This window comes from Podarcis vaucheri (assembly GCF_965113315.1).
Source record: "Podarcis vaucheri genome assembly, chromosome: Z".
Lineage (NCBI taxonomy): Eukaryota > Metazoa > Chordata > Lepidosauria > Squamata > Lacertidae > Podarcis > Podarcis vaucheri.
Window position 1 is genome coordinate 26,801,663 of NC_138758.1, and position 19,984 is coordinate 26,821,646.

The window sequence follows — 19,984 nt, forward strand, 5'->3', positions numbered from 1 at the left end:
AAAAGGGGTTATAAATGCATACTTTTGTGAAGATTCTTCAAAAAGTACATACTGTAATACCATTTTTAATGCAGGGTTGTTATTTTAAAGTAGCAGATTCATGCAGAAATGGAATGCAACAGACTTAGGGAATGAAAATATCTGAAAAACCAGAAAGAGAATGCTTAACCCTCCCTAACTGTAACAAGCTTAAGCCCATGTAACGGGGGTGGGGTGGGGTAGAAATTTATATCCCTATCTACCCTTACTTCCATCTTCTTCCCCCCTGTGCTGAAATTTATATTGCAAGATCCTAGAAGCAAGGACCTGCCCTCTTATTCTTTGTAAAGTGCCATGCACACTGATGAAGCTCGACAAATAACAATGATAATGCATTTATGATGTAACACATGACACAGTATTTGTGTGGGCATAGATCTGATGGGGTTTGTGTCTACTCCCTGCAAATTCTTCCCCCATAAAAAGAGTGGATATACTGTTGGAATCAAGCACATGTGATGTACATGCATGTCAGCCTTCTCTGCACTTGATGCACAGGACCTTTGGCTGATGAAGGTGTAAAATGGCCTTCAGTCATTTCACATGTATTTCTGCAGCAGTACTGTATGAATCCTACCACCTTGCTGAAGCTGCGCAAATTGAAAGAGGCATAGCATTGGAACCTATGCTGATTCAGATTCATTGGTCCCTCTGGCTCAGTATTGTCCACACTGATGGCTATCCAGCATTTCATGCAGAGGGCATTCCCAATTCTACCTAGAGATGCTGGGGATTGAACCTAGAACCTTCTGCACACAAAGCAGATGCTCCCTCGGTCTGGTCAGTGCCCGGGCTTTTGACTACTGGGTACCACATGCTTTGGGTTCTGTGATGGAAAAATGTGGGAGATAAATGTAAGCAAAACAATACATATACTAAAATTAAGGTCCCTCCTCCTTCTCCCTGCACCTGGAGAACAAACATTCCATTATAATAAAATGCTGACTGATGTTTGAGAAAACAAGGCACCACTCCTGACTAGTGTAAGTCACTCTTTGCTACACCTAGCTCAGGACCCCATCCCCCCCCCCTGAAACTTTCCAGGTAAAAGTGCAGCATGGCATGCTGAGGAGAGAAAAAATGATTAAAACAAAAATAAGCTGGAGAAACAAAAATACTTTCACTAGTCAGCAAAAGCAAGCTACCAAAGGTTTTTGTAGAAGCTCCATAAAATGTGCAGGAATCCCAGAGATTGCCTAGGACAGGCTTCCTCAACCTCAGCCCTCAGATGTTTTGAGACCACAATTCCCAGCATCCCTGACCACTGGTCCTGCTAGCTAGGGATCATGGGAGTTGTAGGCCAAAAACATCTGGAGGGCCGAGGTTGAGGAAGCCTAGCCTAGGAGCCCCTCCAGCCAGCCACAGACTTGAATCTGGGGCCTTCTGAGTTGTGTGTAAGTGGTGCTGGGTTCTCTCTTCCAAACCCTCTAAGAAGAAGACAATTACACACACACACACACACACACACACACACACACAAAAGACATTTCACTTACTTCGCCCATGCTTCTGTTTGCTGTTGAGGACAATCTGTACAATAGTCCCAGAGGCCTGTTGCATATCTGGCAGGGCTCCTCTGTTACTTCTGCCACCAGGAGCCCGTGGAATGCTGGCTGCCTGTCGGGAATTGCTGGGTGGAGGGTCATAATGGGAGTGATGAGGAGAGTGCCTCTGCATGAAAGAGAGAGAGAGAAAGAAAAAACCCTCTGAGAACAGGAATAGGAGTGATTCATGAGACTGAAGGTTTTAGAAGAACAATCTTATGACCTCTGTTATGGAGCCTCTGTTGTCAGGACCACATTTCAGGAGGGTAGCTCTGCTATGGGTGCCTCCAGACGGTTGGTATTTTGCAGGAAGGAACTTTAGGCTTGTGCATTTAAAGTGGATTAATGTGCTCAGTTGCCCTAGCACGACAAACCCATTCCACAAAAGAAACAGACTTTGCAGTTAGGAAAGTAATGGGGAAAGGCATTGAGAAGTGTGGGGGAACTAATGATTAATGGGAAGAAGTTTATATGCCACTTAAGTAAATCAGGATGAATGTTGGATGAATGCACTTTGTTGAAAAACCTCCCAGCAAACAAATCTTAACAAATGCTTGGTAAAGACTGGATACAATCTGAGCTCCTTGCAGGCTTTGCGCAAGGATCCATGCTGGCTGGGGCTAATGGGAATTGGAGCCCAGCAACATCAAGATGCTAAATGGAAATACGTTCATAAACATAAACATAAACCCCATAGGGTTTATGGTGGACTTGCTTTGGTGATGCAGTACTGGTGGCCAACCCAAATGGCCAATGAATAATCTTCCGTGTTTTTTGTGTGTTTAAAATGGTGATCATTTCTTCCCGGTAATGTCCTGGAAACAGTTCTAACTTTGTTGTTGTTGTTGGGTGGAGGAGATAGTGGCAGCTGGGAGATGGCATGAGCATTTTTTAAAAAGACAAAAAAGAGTCCAGGGCAGGGATCAATTATTTGCTCTAACACACGGGGTTCTCAGATTCTCCTCCTTGTCAGATTAGATAGTAATTTGGGGTTCCTTCCCATTTCTTGCAGAGTTGAGGGCACGAGTCCATTGATTCTAGTGGACTTAGGCTTGCCTAAATCTGTTTTGGATTACAGCCATTATTTTGAGCAACGAAAACATTCATTCTCTCCACCCCCACTCCACCCCAACCCTCCCTCCCTCCCTCTCTCTCTCTCTCTCTCTCTCTCTCACACACACACACACACACACACACAGACGCATTTGTTTGTTTTTGTTAGGTTTTGCTCCTCACATTTCAAAATACTGAGCTTTCATTTCAAATTACTCTGTTGTAACAATCAGTTCTGCTGGACTGAATATCTGACAGTTTGGTTTCATAATACAGACACCAAAATCATTGCAGACCCAGATTTAGTTCCTCAGAATGAGTTGGATATACACACTCCGAGCAAGGACTTTGCTCCAAACTTCTGTAGCCCTGCGGCTGTGGTTGGGGAGGCATTCTTTATCATCACTGGCCAGAGGTCAAAGAGCTGTTGGGGAGTTCTGCTACCTCCATCTCAGCAAGAAGGCCAACACAGGAAGGGGAACAGCAACAGCTCATTAGTAGAGCATCTGTTTTGCATGCAGAAGGTTCCAAGTTCAATTCCTGGTGTCCCCAGGTAGGGCTGGGAAGGCCCTTATTCCAAAATCCTGAAGAACCACTTCCAATCCTAAGATCAGCCTGTCCCCAACTGGACACAGAGTCATGAAGTTGGAAGGTACTTGGAATGCCACCTAGCCCCCACCTCCTTCATTTCTGCCAATGCAGAAAATCTGCTGCTACCACATCACAGATTGGTGGCCACCCAGTTTCTGTTTAATAGCCTCTGACAAAGGAGAGTCCACCACCTTCTGAGGCTGCCTGTTCCATTTTCTGCTTTTGACCTTTGAAATTTATCACTCTACCGCTGCACTCCACCCGAAAAGTCTCCCCAAACGCTTGCTGATTCAGTGGCCACAGAAATGGATACAGACGCTGTTCTGATTGGCAATTCAGTATACTCCAACCACAGAAAATAAGCAACTGTTTATGTTTCCTTCACTGCTAATTTTTTTTCTTAAACAAAGGATGTTTTCTCCCCTTCCCTCCTCCCCAGATACATGAGATATACTCATGCCTTTGATTGCATTTCAACTATTCATGGGCGATTTTTTTTTTGATAGATTTTCTTTGTCTTTTTTTTCCAGGAAAAGAAAGCCAGGCCTCTTCCAGTTTCAAGCCAGTGAACTTCAAAACGAGCTTTAAGTTTTCTATCAATTTAGTCAACGCTTCAACTACCAGAGGACGTCTCAATCACAAAGATAAGTCTCGCTACTATGAAAACATCTGCCAGAAATCCCCCCTTTGAAACAGGATGGGTGTGAAATGAACAAAAGACACAACAGCCTTGGGTGTGTGCACACCTCAGTAGGAAAGTTCTGTTTCTTTTGATGAGATCATGGACTTCACTTACAGCTTCTCTGTTGGCTGGTTGCCGAAAGATGTCACCATCCGAGTTGTCCCACGAAGACTCCCTGTCTCCTGTAATCAAGAGACAATGATGTCAAGAATTACTGGGGCCATTTGTGATCCCCACCCTGATGTCCCTGTGTGTAATGGAAGTGAAGATATCAACATGGAGGAGTTATATTCAAATGATAGCCTGAGGACATCTCTATGGAGCTTTCTACTGTTTAACTAAACTGGAAACAGAACTGTCCTAAATTCTGAAACAGCGTCAGCCTCACTCTTGAATAAGAGAATTGACTTTTGGCATGCTTCTTGGGTCTGGGGGTCCAGGTCTTCATGGTTTCCAGGCTCAGGCTCAATATCAGGACTTGGGCCACACACTTCTGCATCTAGTACTGATGGCTAGAAGTGCTTGCAGATTTCAAAGCCCACCAACCTGGGTCACATTCACAACATATTTTTAAACCACTCCCATGCCACTTTAAACAGTCATGGCTTCCCCTAAAGTTCTGGGAGCTGTCCTTTGTTAAGGGTGCTGAGAGTTGTTGGCAGACCCTTGTTCCCGTCACAGAGCTACAAGTCCCAAAGTTGTTTTGCCAATCAATTCCTCTTCCTAAGAAACTGTTGACAACTAAGTATTGTGATTTCTGCATTACAGGGGGTTGGGCTAGATGACCCTTGGGATGCCTTCCAACTCTACAGTTATCTACAGTGGTACCTCGGGTTAAGTACTTAATTCATTCCGGAGGTCCATTCTTAACCTGAAACTGTTCTTACTTAACCTGAAGCATCACTTTAGCTAATGGGGCCTCCTGCTGCTGCCGCGCTGCCAGAACACGTTTTCTGTTTTCATCCTGAAGCAAAGTTCTTAACCTGAAGCACTATTTCTGGGTTAGTGGAGTCTGTAACCTGAAGCGTATGTAACCTGAGGTACCACTGTAATGCTATGACACTACTTAGCTAGGTGGACCAATGGTCTGGCTTCTTGGCAAGGCAGGTTCCTGTGTAAAAGTAACTTTAGGGGAAGGATCATAGCTCAGTGCTTAGAGCTTTCTCAACATCTTCAGGTAGGGTTGCAAAACAGACCCCTGTCTGAAACTCTGGCTGGCTGTTTTCAGTGTCGACAGAACTGAGGTCAATGGACCAGTGGTTTGACTCAATATAAGGTATCTTCCTTATACTTATGGTCCTAAGTTTCCTTCTACCTTAGTGGAAGTTGCTGATAAGGCTGCCCCAGCTACAGTAGTCATGCTGATGAATTCAGTGTCTGAAGAAAACAGTGACATTCCAGCTGCCTGAATGCCATGCTTAATTATCGAGCTTTTTCAAGACACGGGCAGGTTGGGCTTGGCATGTAAGAAATTGCATACATATATATTTTACCTCTGCAAACTGGGCAGCACGATTCTGGTGTGGACACTGGAGACGTGCAAGTTAATTTGGGACATGTCTTCAAGCCACAGTATACATTTCCTTCCTGCCATTAACACACACACACACAAACACAAAAAGATAAAAGTAGGGCTAGTTAGTGCATGATGCAGGCACACAGATTCAAATGGCAGATGGTTGCCATAACAGCAAAACAATCCCATGCGCATTCTTTACCTTTTATGAAGCGTTATTTAATTGCAACAAAGCTTAAAATGATGAGCTGCTGTCTCTCTCTATATATATCAAAGCTCCGGAATCCTCATAATGCTCTCATGTCACTGACCTCTCAAATAATCAGATGTAGAGGAGGACTGAGAATCTCAGTAGCAGGAAGAGGTGCATCCTACCTATTCCCTTCAGCACTATGAAATGTGTTACAGGCTGAAACTGCCCAGTTGCCTTATTCTTGTGACTTTCAAAAAGTTCTTTTGGGCAGGATGGGGCACTGGAGTTTCTTTGAAGATTATAAATTCCTTAAAACAGGGATGGGGGACATGTGGCTTTCCAGATGTTGTTGGACTACCAACATCCATCGACCCCAGCCAGCATGGTCAATGGTCAGGGATGATGAGGCTTTTGTAGTGTGGCAATGCCTACTCCATCACAGGTTCTGCAGCCCACTTGATAACTGTTTCTGAGAAATGTTCCATGTTGGATACCTCATCTTTTAAAATAGAGAATGGAGCAAAAAATCTCACTGGTTCAAAACTAGAGGTCAAAGTGACTTACAAAGGATATATATTGCTCTCCTCACCCAGCTGGAGAAGCTGTGTCATAGATAGTTGAAGCCTTGGCAATGCATTCACTGATTCAGTTACTTGACAGTGTCCCTGCTCCATTTCCCTTCTATTATTAATAACATCAATAAATTTATTAGTCACTTATTTGCCACAGTAACTCAAAGTGACTTGCAACATTTTAAGCAAAAAAACCCCACAAATGCACACATTAAAATCAGCATTAAAAAAAAAAACATTAAAACATCCCACCCACAAAAAAGGCCATAGATATTTGAAAGTCAAAGGCCTGATTAAAGAGGAATGATTTTGCCTTGGGTTTGAATATATGCAACAATGGTGCCAGGTGAGTTTCCCTCAGCAAACTATTCCACAAGTGTGCAGGCAGCACTGAGAAGGCCTGGTTCTCATATTGCCACCGTCCAGACCTCCTGTAGCAGGAGCGCATGTAGAAAGGCCTCAGATGACAAATTGCAGGGACTGGGTTGGTTCACATGGGGAGGGAAGGTCCTTGAGGTATTGAGGACCCGAGCTACATAAGACATTATAGGTCAAAACCAGCATTTTGAAGTGGGCCCAGAGACTAATTGGTAGCTGGTGCAGTCAAGCCAGTATTGGTGTTATGTGCTCAGATGTGACTGAAGTTTGAATGTAATGTTCTGCAGGTTTTGCTGAAGTTGACTGATGTCATTCTATTATACAGCTAATAAAATATTTCACACACACGAAACTAATTCTCCCCAGACCACACACCTTCTCTTGGTTCAACTTTGTACCCTTAGTATTTTTGCCTGGTTGGAATGTGTCCTTGAACTCTGATAATCCTTCTTGCTTGTCTGGATGGAGATGAGTGTGGATATGGAAACTAGCCTACTGTGCAAATGTAAAATTAACATTCCTTGGTTTGCATTTGCCTCTGGCCCTGCCTACCATTGGCACAAAGCCCTTGGAAAGTTGCTCAGAAGGGAATGGGCCACAACACTGGTTTAACACAATCACGTGACTTACGGAGCAGCTGCATTGGGCACACTGGTTGGCTTGTCTGTTCTGGAAGAGCCCCTCTGCCACAAACATCTCCCCGTGGTAGTAGGTTGTGCCATTGTACTCACAGGACTTCCGGGTTATCTTACTGCCAGTAGAAAAAAGCGAATCATCTGCAAGAGGGCAGGAAGAAGAGGCAATTTACAAAACAAAGTTATCTCATGTGTTTCCTCTGGTGTGGCAGGTAGAAGGGCTCCCCAACTCACAGAGGGAACATTTTGCTCTCGCTCTGCCTGGATCCCTGCTCAACTCTCCTAACAGGGTAGTAATGGCAGATTAATCCCCTAGTGAGAGACTACCTTATCTCTCAGATCTGTTGTCTCACTTTCATTAAGAACATCAGAAGAACCCTGCTGCATCACGCCAAGTCCCACCTAGTCCATCACTCAGTTCTCACAGTGGCCAGCACTAGGGTTCAAACCAAGGTTCCCTTGGGCAATCAGGAAGTGCAACACCAGCTAAATCAGGGGTACCAGCGTGGTGTCCTCCAGATATTTTTGGACTTTGGCTCCCATCGTGTCAGGCATGTGGAGAAGTGGAAGAACCAGATGGGTCTAATATGGTACTGGTGCCCCAGCTCTGGAACACTCTCCTGGAAGCATGGATAGTCACAAGTCTGTTGGGAGTTCAACGTTCAATGGAAGTTTGCTTGCTTTTTCTAGCTTTTGGGAACTATGGTTTAGAGCCTCGAATTGGTTTGGTTTTGTAGTGCTAATTTTGTGGTTCTGTAATTTATATTGATATTGCTTATATTTTGCTGCCCTCTCATCTGTATTCTGTGGTTTGCAATTTATATGATTTTTTTTTAAAAAAATGTAAACTGCATTTTTGAGGTCACTTGTGACAAAAAGCACATTAAATTAATGAAGTGAATCACAGAATTCTTAGAATCAAAGAGTTGGAAGGGACCACGAGGATCATCTAGTCCAACTCACAGCAATGCAGGAATCTTTCACCCAGCATGGGGCTTGAACCCACAACCATGAGCTATCATGCCTGTCCATTGGCCCTGCTGGCTGAGGTTGATGGGTGCTGTAGTTGAAATGCACTAGGCTGGCTTCATTAACAGATCTTAGTTAGCATGGCAATGAAAGACCCCTATTGAGACCCTTGTTAAAGGCCAGTCAAAGTGTCACCCTCCAGAAGTTGGCAAATGAAAGCTCCCATCATCATTGTTCATGATGTCTGGAACTGATGGCAGCTGTAGTCCATGACATCCGGAGGTCACCATTTTGGCTACCTCTGTCCTAGAACCGCTGTGTGTCACAGCAGGCAATACAAGGCTAGTTGGACCAGGGGTCCAATCATCCCACCTGTTCATTTGAGTTTGTGTCTCTGAGGACTTCACAGAACAGAATTCTGGTTTTAATAACCCCAAGCAGCCAATTATTCCTTGCTAGTTCATGCTCAATCTCAGCATGTCCAGCTATGGCTGGGAATGTTTCCAGCCTGAAATCCTGGAGAACTTCTTCCAATCAGTATCAACAAGACTGAGTTGGCCTGACTCAGTATACAGCATTTCTCTATGTTTCCTAATTTCTGTCCGATGTGCTTCTAGAGCACAGGATTAGTTAGCCTCCCCTACACACTGGAAATATTATACGTTTGCTTTCATGCACAGCCATTTGAAATAAACGCTTTATGTAGCACTAAGAACAAAGTGTTTGTTTGTTAGATCTGAAATAATGTTGGCATGCAAGGAATTCATTGGGTTTGGAGGCCCAGCGCAAAAAGATGCCCCCCCAATTGGGTTTCCTTGACCTCCAGAATTCACGGGTGACTGCAGTTCTTTTACATCAGTGGCATAAAATCATGTAAAAAGAAACTCTCCATAATTATTGTGCTACTGAGGAATGCATGAGGTCCCCCCCCCCTTCTTCTTCTTCATTTGTTAAGCTGGGCACTCAATCAAAGGAGCAAGAGGTTTCAGGTTTTAGGCATATGAGCTAAACAGTGACATTTGGAGGGCTCTGTGAACCATTTACTTTGTCATGCGGGCACCTCAAAGCCTTTGAACCACCTTCTGAAGTAACAGGAAAAATAAATGCCAGGACCTCTGTGTTGTACAATATGCACAAAATCCAAACAACTTACAGCCTCACATGCCTACTTGATCTCCTAAATCCTAGATGGCTCCTTTTCTTATCTATATGTCCCTGGTGCATTTTTACTGCCATACATCTCATGCACGAAATATTAAAATATTCAGCACTTTGAAAGCAGAATCATGCCACTCAGTACATGTAAAAGGGTCATATAGAGCTATACTATGAAATACAAAAATGGTGCACAGTGTGAAAATAGATATGGGGTTCAGGGGACACCTCTCATAAGATATTTTAAAGCTAAAATGGCACTCAGGCAAGGACAAACAGGAGCAAGTGCAACTCAGGTGTAGAGTTCCCACCTCCTGGACCGGTGAGGGGTTTTTTTGCAGATGTAATTCTGCAATGTAATTGGCACAATTATAGTGCATTAGTTGTGGGTTTATACAGGATCACACACACAGTTCTGCTTTGTCAGCAATGCTTCCCCAATGTTATTGTATTACAGCTACCTGGACAGGGACTCTTGAACTATAGCACAACAAAAGTGAGAAAATAAATAAATCAGAATGTTTGCGTTATGAAAAGTTACAGCATTCAGGAAAACTGCAGGATATGCCCCACTTAAAAAGGAAGCAGCATTACTGTCCCAAAACCTTTCCACTGCAAACATTTTTGAAAACAGGAGCATCTATATACCACCATAATACCACCATGAGGACAAATCTTCATAAATGTATTATAAGTGTTGGATTTTCTTGGATTTGGTTGATCCTCTGACTTACTCAGGGAACAGACTTGCTCAAAATTTACTCTAACTCTTTTACTTTCTTCAATCCTGGTTGATAAATGCAATGTATATCCTTTTCGAAGAGGTAACAGGGAAATGGAAGGAATCTGATGCTAGAAAAATTGTATTTGCCTGACTAATCTTTTTAAATTTCTAAATGACAATACAATTAAAATAGCAAAAGGTTTAAACACTGAAAGAAGTAATGATATTCGAACCAGGAGCATAAACTCCTAGAATGAAAGAAAAAAACTCCTGATTTTTTTCCTAAAAGGGGAGTTTGTTTTTTTACTAATTAACATCAGAGCTACTGGGCAATGTTATTTTCAAAGCCGACGGGAAACTTTCCAAGGATTTAAACGTGCTTTGAAGCAAATGGGGAATCCATCTGCCGATAAATCGAACCCCAGCAGTTCCAGCTTCAAATCCTTCAGCATGCTGTAATTTAATATTTAAATAAAATACAAAGTGATTTGGGTGAGAGCCCAAGATTTGCTTTCTAGAGTCAACTCACTGGGTTACTTTTTCAGCAGTGGCTGAGAGCAATGAGACAGGATTGGGAAGTGATCCAGCATCAAGCAACTGCAAATGTGGATGCTAACTGCCTCCATATGTGCAGCCTTAAGGCGCAGGTGTCAAACACATTATGCTACCCAATGCTTTTTGAAAGCAACTTCAAGGGCTCCGTTAAGCTTGCAAAAGCCAATCTATTCCAGCAACTTGTCCTTTAACACAGCCAGCCAGTAGCACACGCAAGATCACCCACCGTTTGGAGTGATTAAACCAGTGTGCGGGACGTGGCCAACCCAACTGTATCAAGTTATTGGTGAAGTTTCAGTTCTGATGCTCAGGTTTCTTCAAGCTTCTCCTCCTCAATGGTTTAATGTTTGTGGGCGCACATGTGGCTTAATTTCCTGTGTTTTTCTTTTTATAGTGGTCTAAATAAATCATTCAAGGAGAGCAAGGAAGCCTCCATTTCAATTTGCCCCTAGAGCAGGCACGTCCAACAGATAGATCGTGATCTACCAGTAGATCACTGGACATCTGTGGTAGATCACTGGCTCCCCCCAGGGAAGCTCAACAACTTTGGCTCCCCTAAAAGAAAGCTCAACAACCTTGACCTGAATCCCAGTTTTTAATCACAGTCTCTTGGGAGTTGGCCACCCCTGCCCTAGAGCATAGAAGATTCCAAGAAGATTCCATGGGGAAGATTCCACCTTGAACTAGGGATAGGGGAGGCCATCCTCTCAGTCCTACCACCCTCACAGATGTGCTTGGTGGGGACATGGGAGAGGACCTTCTCAGTGGCTGCTCCCAGACTCTGCACCAAAAGCAGCACAGCAAAGTCACCTATCTAATGTCCAAAGGCAAGGAGTCCCACAGTATCAATGCTGCCACACTGAAGGATTGTTGCCTTGCAGCAAACATTATATGGCACTTGGAAAAGTGCCAGTTCTATAGATCAAAGTGGACATACATGGGGTAAGGTGATCCTTAAAAAAAAAAAGCTTGTTCCCTTAAGCTGTTAAGGACTTTACATTTCAACATTAACACCTTGACTTTGGCCTGGTAATGAATTGGCAGCCAGCACCACTCTCAGGGCGGAGGTGTAATAGGCTGGCAGGGTCTCACTCCCCTCGGCAATATTTAAAAAGCAATTTAAGCCACCCAAGAGCAGCTCCTGATGCTGCCCGCATTATTTAAAAGAAGTACCTCCTTTTCTCAGTCGCACAGACTTCTAAGCTGAGGCTTGGAAGGACAAATTGCCATCAATTTTGTTTTTATAATGAATGATTTTAGAATTTTGTACTATTTTATTGTTGTTAGCCGCCCTGAGCCCAGCTTCATGGAAGTGCATGGAACACGTTTATGTAAGAAAAGAAAAGGTTGCCTAAAGGCTGCCTATCTGACTTCTTTTGCTGTTTTACGAAGTGATTTCTGTTCCTAAGAGCAGCTATTGTCTTATAGTTAAAGCTATGGTTTTCCCAGTAGTGATGTATGGAAGTGAGAGCTGGACCATCAAGAAGGCTGATCGCTGAAGAATTGATGCTTTTGAATTCTGGTGCTGGAGGAGACTCTTGAGAGTCCCATGGACTGCAAGAAGATCAAACCTATCCATTCTTAAAGAAATCAAACCTGAGTGCTCACTGGAAGGACAGATCCTGAAGCTGAGGCTCCAATACTTTGGCCACCTCATGAGAATAGAAGACTCCCTGGAAAAGACCCTGATGTTGGGAAAGATTGAAGGCACAAGAAGAAGGGGATGACAGAGGACAAGATGGTTGGACAGTTCTTGAAGCTACGAACACGAGTTTGACCAAACTGCGGGAGGCAGTGGAAGACAGAAGTGCCTGGCGTGCTCTGGTCCATGATGTCACGAAGAGTTGAACACAACTAAATGACTAAACAACAGCAGCAACAACAACCAGAGCAGCTAGCTAGCTTATGGGGCTCCTGATGCTGGGACACACATTGAAATCGATGTAGCAAGTTCCTTGAGAGTGACAGGTTTTGATGATGAGTTGTCACTCTCAGGGTGGGATTTATGTATTTAGCATATATACATATTTTATGTTCAATTTTTGTTTAGTCTTAGAGCAAATGGAATGCAAAATACATGAAGTTTACGTGAAATATGTAAAAAAAATCCCTCTTAGAGCACATCGTTAAGATCATTTGCTCCCAGCAGATCTTGCCATGTTGATTTCAGTGCATATGACAGCAGGAGCCACGTGCACTAGATAGCTGCTTGTAGGTGGCTGAAATTAGTTGTTAAAGATTGACAGCAGGAGTGAAACCTTGCCAGCATATTACACTTCAGCTTCAAGAGCTGCTCTGGCTGCCAGTTTGTTACCTGGCCAAAGTCAATGTGTTACTACTGGTATATAAAGCCTTTAACAGCTTGAGGGGCACCTTTCGAGCCAATCCAATCAAAGAGCGACTAATCCATTAAACATTGCAGCAATCATAATCATGCTGCTAATTTACTGCCTTTCCCAGGAGCTGGAATCTCTGTGTGGCTACCCCATGTGGTGAGTCACTGAACTGCAGGTGACAGCCTTCTCAGTGAAAAGCTTTCTGGGCTGACTCTGCCCACCCTAGGGTACTCCTACCGGAAGCTGCCCTTAGCCCCTGATGGACCCCAATGCTTTTGAAATGGAAAAGCAGATTCAATGTGGGGAATTTTTGGCCAGGGTTGTGGCAGGCAGAGAAAGAGTGGAACTCACAGGGTTTCCCAAATGTGGGTCTCCAGCTGTTTTTGGACGACAACTCCCATCAGCCCTAGCTAGCAAGACCAGTGGTCAGGGATGATGGGAATTGAAGTCCGAAAACAGCTGGGAAACACTGCTCTAGACCCAAGGCTCGGCGTGTTAATTGCATTTGGGCAACTCACATCTTGTCCAGTTTGGCCTTAAATGCCAGTCAAGGAGATGAGAAAGTAAGGATGATTTAGAACCATGCATTTCAGTGATTGCTGAAACTATTTTTGTCTAGGCAAGTCTATCCAGACACGTAGGTATTGATAGTTTTTTTAATCATCTTTAAAGGTTTTCCATTTTTCTTAACTGGTTTTATTGACGATTTTAATATTTCTTCTAAACCGCTGAGAAGTTTTACCACCATCAAGCAGTATACACATTTTGTTAAATAAAAACAAAAACACCAACTGCTGCATCCAATCTCAATTTCTCCTTGTCCTTATATGGTTGATCAAAAACTTTGTCTTATCTGTCCTGCTTTTACTTGCTTTTTTGTTCTTTCCTTACTGGAATAGCAAAAGAATAAAAGGGAGGGGGACTGAAAAGTGAAAAAGAAATCAGGTTGAACTTGAGACGTCCCGAAAAACCATAAATTCACAGGAGTGTGGGCATAAATATGTAGCTAATCATAAAAAGTTCCTGGAAGGCTGAATATAGTCTGGAGCACAAGCTGAAAAAAGTTCTTGGAGCCAGATGGTCTGACCCACATGGCAAAAGATGGTGGTATCCAGTCAAATATAACTGGAGATCAAAGCAGGAGGTGGAAGAACCAGTGGCAGTGCTAAGGACTGCTGTGTACAGGTCTTATTTATTCCTGTTGGAAATTTGTTTGACTTCACTGTCAAGCAGTCATGTTAAAATCCTAAAGATTTGTTTGTTAGTTGGATTAGTAACACTTAGTTATTTTCAGATGTAAAAATGAAAGCCTGAACACACCTACCATGCTTATAGCAAGTTTCTAAAAGTATGAATGGTATTACAGTGGTGCCTCGCAAGACGAAATTAATCCGTTCCGCGAGTCTCTTCGTCTAGCGGTTTTTTCGTCTTGCGAAGCAACCCTATTAGCGGCTTAGCGGCTTAGCGGCTTAGCGCTATTAGCAGTTTAGCGGCTATTAAAGGCTTAGCGGCTAAAAGGCTATTAGCGGCTTAGCGGCTTAGAAAAAGGGGGGAAGGGGAAAAATCGCAAGACTCGCAAGACTTTTTCGTTTTGCGAAGCAAGCCCATAGGGAAATTCGTCTTGCGAAGCGCATCGAGAAACGGAAAACCCTTTCGTCTAGCAGGTTTTTTGTCTTGCGAGGCATTCGTCTTGCGGGGCACCACTGTAATAATAAATCCCATGTGTAACAGTATACATGAAGAGCTAATGATTCATGGGCACGTGCCAAATTTATGGTGATATTTATGAGAAGCTGTGGGCAAAAGGTTTCCAAATGGCCTGTAACCAACATAATGTGACCAACATAACACAAGACAATTAACTGATAGGCACCCACAAATAAATGCCTCCTAAGCAAGACCCTGTGCATACAACACTTTGGAACATCCGAACTTAGCACTAAGCAGGATCGCAAACTTTCTTAGTGCTGGACTCAGGAGAGTGAATGGGCACACTAGGGAGCTCCCTGCAAGGAGCTGTTGGTCACGTCATCATCATAGTAATAGTTGTTGTTGTTGTTGTTGTTGTTTATACCCCACTCATCTGATTGTGTTTCCAAACTCCACACTGAAAAGAAGTCTCTTTCCTTCCCTTTTAAACCCAAACTTGTTGCATAGCTGTCAACTTTCAGATTTGAAAATAAGGGATCAGCAGCCTCGAAAATAAGGGATCAGCAGCCTCACCTGTCCCAGGGACAGTCTATGAGATATCTAACAATCCAGGATAACAGTGGGAAGCAGCGGGAAACGGCGCTGGAATAAGGGAATTTCCCGCAAAAAAAGGGAAGGTTGACAGCTATGACTTGTTGTGATCTTAAAGAGGGATGTAGAGACTTCCAAAACCTTTCCCCTCACATCCATGTGAAGCCTGATCTTGTTGTGACCTTAAGGGGTGGATGAAGAACCACAAATGTCTTCAAAAGCCTCTCAAAATTGGGCTTAAATGGGATGGCGGAGCTTCTCTCTCCTTCTCCATTCAAGCCTGATTTCTCTCTAATGGGGGCAAAAGGTATTCTGATAGGTGGGTGGCCCTGTCCATCTATGAAATTTGACCCATAGGGGAGATCCTGATAAGGACCTGGCCCATGGGGACAAAAACGGTTCCCACCGCTGCTCCAAATGAATCCACCTATTTAGCCTAGCCAGGGAGAGCTTGCACTTGCCACATGGATCTTCCCACAGGCAGGAGGAAGCTGAAGGAAACTGCCCCTCTCTCTGCTCAGCCTGAGCAGCTGTTTTGGCCTCAGCGGATAAAGATGAAATTCTGCCCACGTGAATTGCTAAACTGGTACAAGAGCCTCTGCTCAGTCCCAGTGTTCAGTCCTGTTCTACATTGGCTGCTATCAGCAACAAAGCAACCCTGTAGCCCTCTGGAGAATGCTGAATAAATACCTCCTTTGCAACCCTGTGTAACTAATACCCTTTTAAAACTGGAAACGGGGAGCTGGAGAGACGGTGGCAGGAGCAGAGGCCAAGCATCAAGCCTGCCAGACGTTAGGCCATGTCGGGAATTTTGCAACAAATCCAAGAGAGATCTCGCTTCGTCTGCATTGTACAGTGGTTCTTAACAATGAGCATATAATAAATGTACAGTCTGCAGGAGTTTATTACGCAGCGTATGACCCAGTTTATATAGCCATAAACATCACCAGCTCTCTGCTTCTCTGATTTACAGTTCCCCAGCCTAATTATGAAGCTGCGTTACGTTGCAAGAAAGGCTCCAGTTGTATGTGGCTTTTATTTAGGGTTACTGCCTCTCCCAGACAACCATTCAGCGACAATTTTCTGCTCATTTGGGCATGGGGCCAGCCTTTGATATAGTCTGCCAGTAGGATTTAGAGCAGGACCCTGGGACTGGAGGACAAGGAATTTAACAACCTCCGAGGATGACATCTTCAGTGCAGGGTGGCTCCCCAGATGTTGCTGACCTGCAACTCCCATCGGTCCTAGCCAGCATGCCAAATTGTCAGAGATGGTGGGAATTGTAGTCCAGTAACATCCAGCAATATATGGACACTGGGCGCCATTCTGAATCACAATCATGGAGCAAAATGTCACTTTGGCATGACTTCGCTTGTTTTCTGATGTAGGTTTGACTGCCTCTCAAAATATCACCGCAAAACTCAACACAAGGGGAGTAGTGGAGGCAGGGGAGCGGAGGGGGTGGAGCGCCATGAGTGGCACTGGGGCTGCAGGGCACCCTCCAGCGCGGGATGTGACGTGGGGCGCATGTGGCACACGGCCTGCAGAGCTCCAAAGTCACCGCCTCCTTCCTGGCCACCCTCCAGCTGAGGGGGAGGCAATGGGCAGACTCCCTGCAGGCTCCACGCAGTGTGCCCTCTCCCAGCTTGGCCCGCCCAGTTGGTGTCTAGCCCCATCCCCTGTGCGTGGCGCCTGAGTGAAGGGCATGTGCACTGCCCCTGGTGCCCAAGTGGCTAGCTATGCCACTGCACAAGGGGCCCTGGGGTGAAGATGAAGGAGATGTCAATGTATGGGTGCCATTTTGAATCAAGATGGTGGACCAACAATAGGACTTAGGCATTCTTGCACAAGTTTTTTGGCATAGGTTTGGCTACCTCTCAATATATAGTTGCCAAACATGGCATGTGGGTTCCCAAAATGGGAGCAGCAAACCTCACTGTTGTTTGGATTCCAGGTGTCATTTTGAATCAACATGGCAGACCCAAACATCACCTTGGTGTGACTTCACCCATTCCCCTCTGCCCCCATTTTTTAAAACATAGGTTCTCAGAGTGGTTTAACAGCCAATGCCTCTTCACAGGGAGCTCCGTGAGGGGGAATAGTGGTCTCCTAACAAATCTCAGCACCCTTGGCAAACCACAGTTCCCAGAAGACATGCCTGTTTAAAGCAGTATAATAGCGCTTTAAATGTATGCTGCATGAATGTGGTCCAGATGGGCCTTTGGCCTGATCCTGCAGTCAGGCTCCTCTTGCATTCTAATGAAATACAATTCCTAGGACAAAAAGGACAGCACCTAAAAGGTGGATTATAGTGCAAGATAAACAAAAACTGAGTGCTCTGCATGCACAGAGGAACAGCACTATTTGATGTGGGATTTATCTAGCCAGCTTGCTCTGATAAAATGAGCAGAGGCCATATAGACATGGTACTGACGGCTTGTGGGGAAGGCTAGGCTCCCCTCCAGGCTCCCTCAGCCAGTCATCTCCTGAGAATATGGGCCTCTCTTGTCATAAATGGAGTGTATAACAGCGTTTGCTGCATGAAAGCATTCCATTGTTATTTTTAGATGGGGAATTTGTCTGTTTGCTCTGCCCCAGCAGCATCCCAAGCTGAGTGCAGTTAAGGAGCTTTGTTATACTGGAAATAAGACTTTACCTGGACACCGTGGGCAGCAGAGCTGTGGCACATGCACTGGATTGGGGCAATGCAAGTTCGGGCACCTTATTCTGTTGCACAACACGTTCCCATTCTGGAGAAATAAGTTGAAGAGAAGAAGGGTTACTTCCGTTCAGCAACCTCAGCATGCAGAGCGCTTTACCATCCTGGCCTTGCAATGGCTTTCCCATTTTATGGATGAAGATTCATAAACTAAACAAGATATCCTTCCTAACTTCAGGCAAGTTCATGTAAAATTCCACTATGGTGAGCAAGAAATTGAGCCTAATGTAGAGTTATGCAAATGAATGGGTGGAGTTTATACAGACATGGGTCATCATGATCCTCAGTAACTTCCATTGAATTCTATGGGGCAAAATAATTGGTGTTCAATTTGAGATACCCTTAGGAGCAGGGATGGATTGATGTGCCCATTCAATATGTCCATTCCATTCTGCATTAATCTATTATTTTTTTAAAAAATAAAATGCATATTTGAATGTATTTTCTCATAAAAGGCAAAGGTAAAGAGACCCCTGACCATTAGGTCCAGTTGCAGACAACTCTGGGGTTGCAGCGTTCATCTCGCTTTATTGGCCGAGGGAGCCAGCGTACAGCTTCCGGGTCATGTGGCCAGCATGACTAAGCTGCTTCTGGCGAACCAGAGCAGCACATGGAAACACCGTTTACCTTCCCGCCGGAGAGGTACCTATTTATCTACTTGCACTTTTACGTGCTTTCGAACAGCTAGGTTGGCAGGAGCAGGGACCGAACAACAGGAGCTCACCCCGTCGCCACCACCAACCTTCTATCAGCAAGCCCTAGGCTCTGTGGTTTAACCCACAGTGCCACCCATGTCAAGGACACTTCTAAATCTCCAGTCCCTAAACACAAATTTTAACATGCATTTTGCTGCATTGTTGAGTCAAGGATTGAGCCAAGGCATGCAAAACCCAAACGATAACTGTGTCCCTCTCTACATATTAGCCAGGGCAGTACAAATCAGGTTAGTTCACTTCAAAAGGCAAAACTGAGTAACATATTTTACAGTGGTACCTCGGGTTACAGACACTTCAGGTTACAGACTCCGCTAACCCAGAAATAGTACCTCGGGTTAAGAAGTTTTCTTCAGGATGAGAACAGAAATCGTGCTCCGGTGGCGCGGCATCAGCAGGAGGCCCCATTAGCTAAAGTGGTGCTTCAGGTTAAGAACAGTTTCAGGTTAGGAACAGACCTCCGGAACAAATTAAGTACGTAACCAGAGGTACCACTGTAGTTGGATCACTAGCTAAATTGTAAAAATAGCATAGAATTGAGCTAGGTTTATAGCAATCCCTGTGAAACATAGCCTGCCCATCATAACAAAGGCCATTCCTCTCTTGTGCGCAGTGGTCACCATCTGACTATCAGGGCTGAAAAGCAATAGAATTAGCTTCAAGGAACGTACCTCTGAGCAGAGACAATTAACGCAGTAGACAATCCCATAAGGCTCTAGGTATGGATGCCACCTTTCGCCTACACGATACTTTTTATCTTGGAACACACAGTAAGTCTCTGAGTCTGCAAAAGAGAAGAGGCCAAGATGTGAAGGGTGAGTAAAGGGGTCTGTGCAAAAGCAGAGTGGGTAACCATCATTTTAGGAACATAGGAAGCTGCTGTATACCAAGTCAGACCATTGGTCCATCTAGCTCAGTATTGTCTACACTGACTGGCAGCAGCTCTCCAGGGTTTCAGGCAGACAGAAGACATCCCCAGTCCTACGTGGAGATGAACTTAGGATCTTCTGAAGGCAAAGCAGATACTCTACCCCTGTGCCCCTTGGGGATATCTTACTATAGAGCTAAACTTCCACATGTTTATTAATTTATTTAGCAATATTTAAATCCTCCTTAATCCACAAATACCTTCACATGGCTTCCATAAAACATAAGAAATTAGTAGTAAAATAAAACTTTAAAAACAAGTAGGCATAAAGATAGTCAAAGTATACATAACACAAGCAGTTGCAAATTGGAAATTGCATTTGGAAATTGATCTTACTTTTGTAAGTTTCCATTCTGTTATTGCATATTTTATTATTCCATTCTATTTTAGATTATAATTGAAAATGGACAGGATATTTTGCGGAAAACCAAATGCCATTTT

The 19,984-nt window shown here is 44.2% G+C and overlaps 1 protein-coding gene across 1 annotated transcript in view; it reads right to left on the reverse strand.

The window, feature by feature from the left end:
- The window catches only part of CHRDL1 (chordin like 1), a 47,358-nt gene that overhangs the window by 14,525 nt on the left and 12,849 nt on the right, over positions 1–19,984 (reverse strand). Inside the window, exons 3-8 of the mRNA XM_082208659.1 lie at positions 19,287–19,399; positions 17,840–17,933; positions 7,199–7,344; positions 5,403–5,496; positions 4,024–4,091; positions 1,536–1,710 (exon numbers count right to left, since the gene is read on the reverse strand). Of these exons, the coding sequence (XP_082064785.1) occupies positions 1,536–1,710; positions 4,024–4,091; positions 5,403–5,496; positions 7,199–7,344; positions 17,840–17,933; positions 19,287–19,399 (690 nt within the window). The remainder of the gene's footprint in view (positions 1–1,535; positions 1,711–4,023; positions 4,092–5,402; positions 5,497–7,198; positions 7,345–17,839; positions 17,934–19,286; positions 19,400–19,984) is intronic.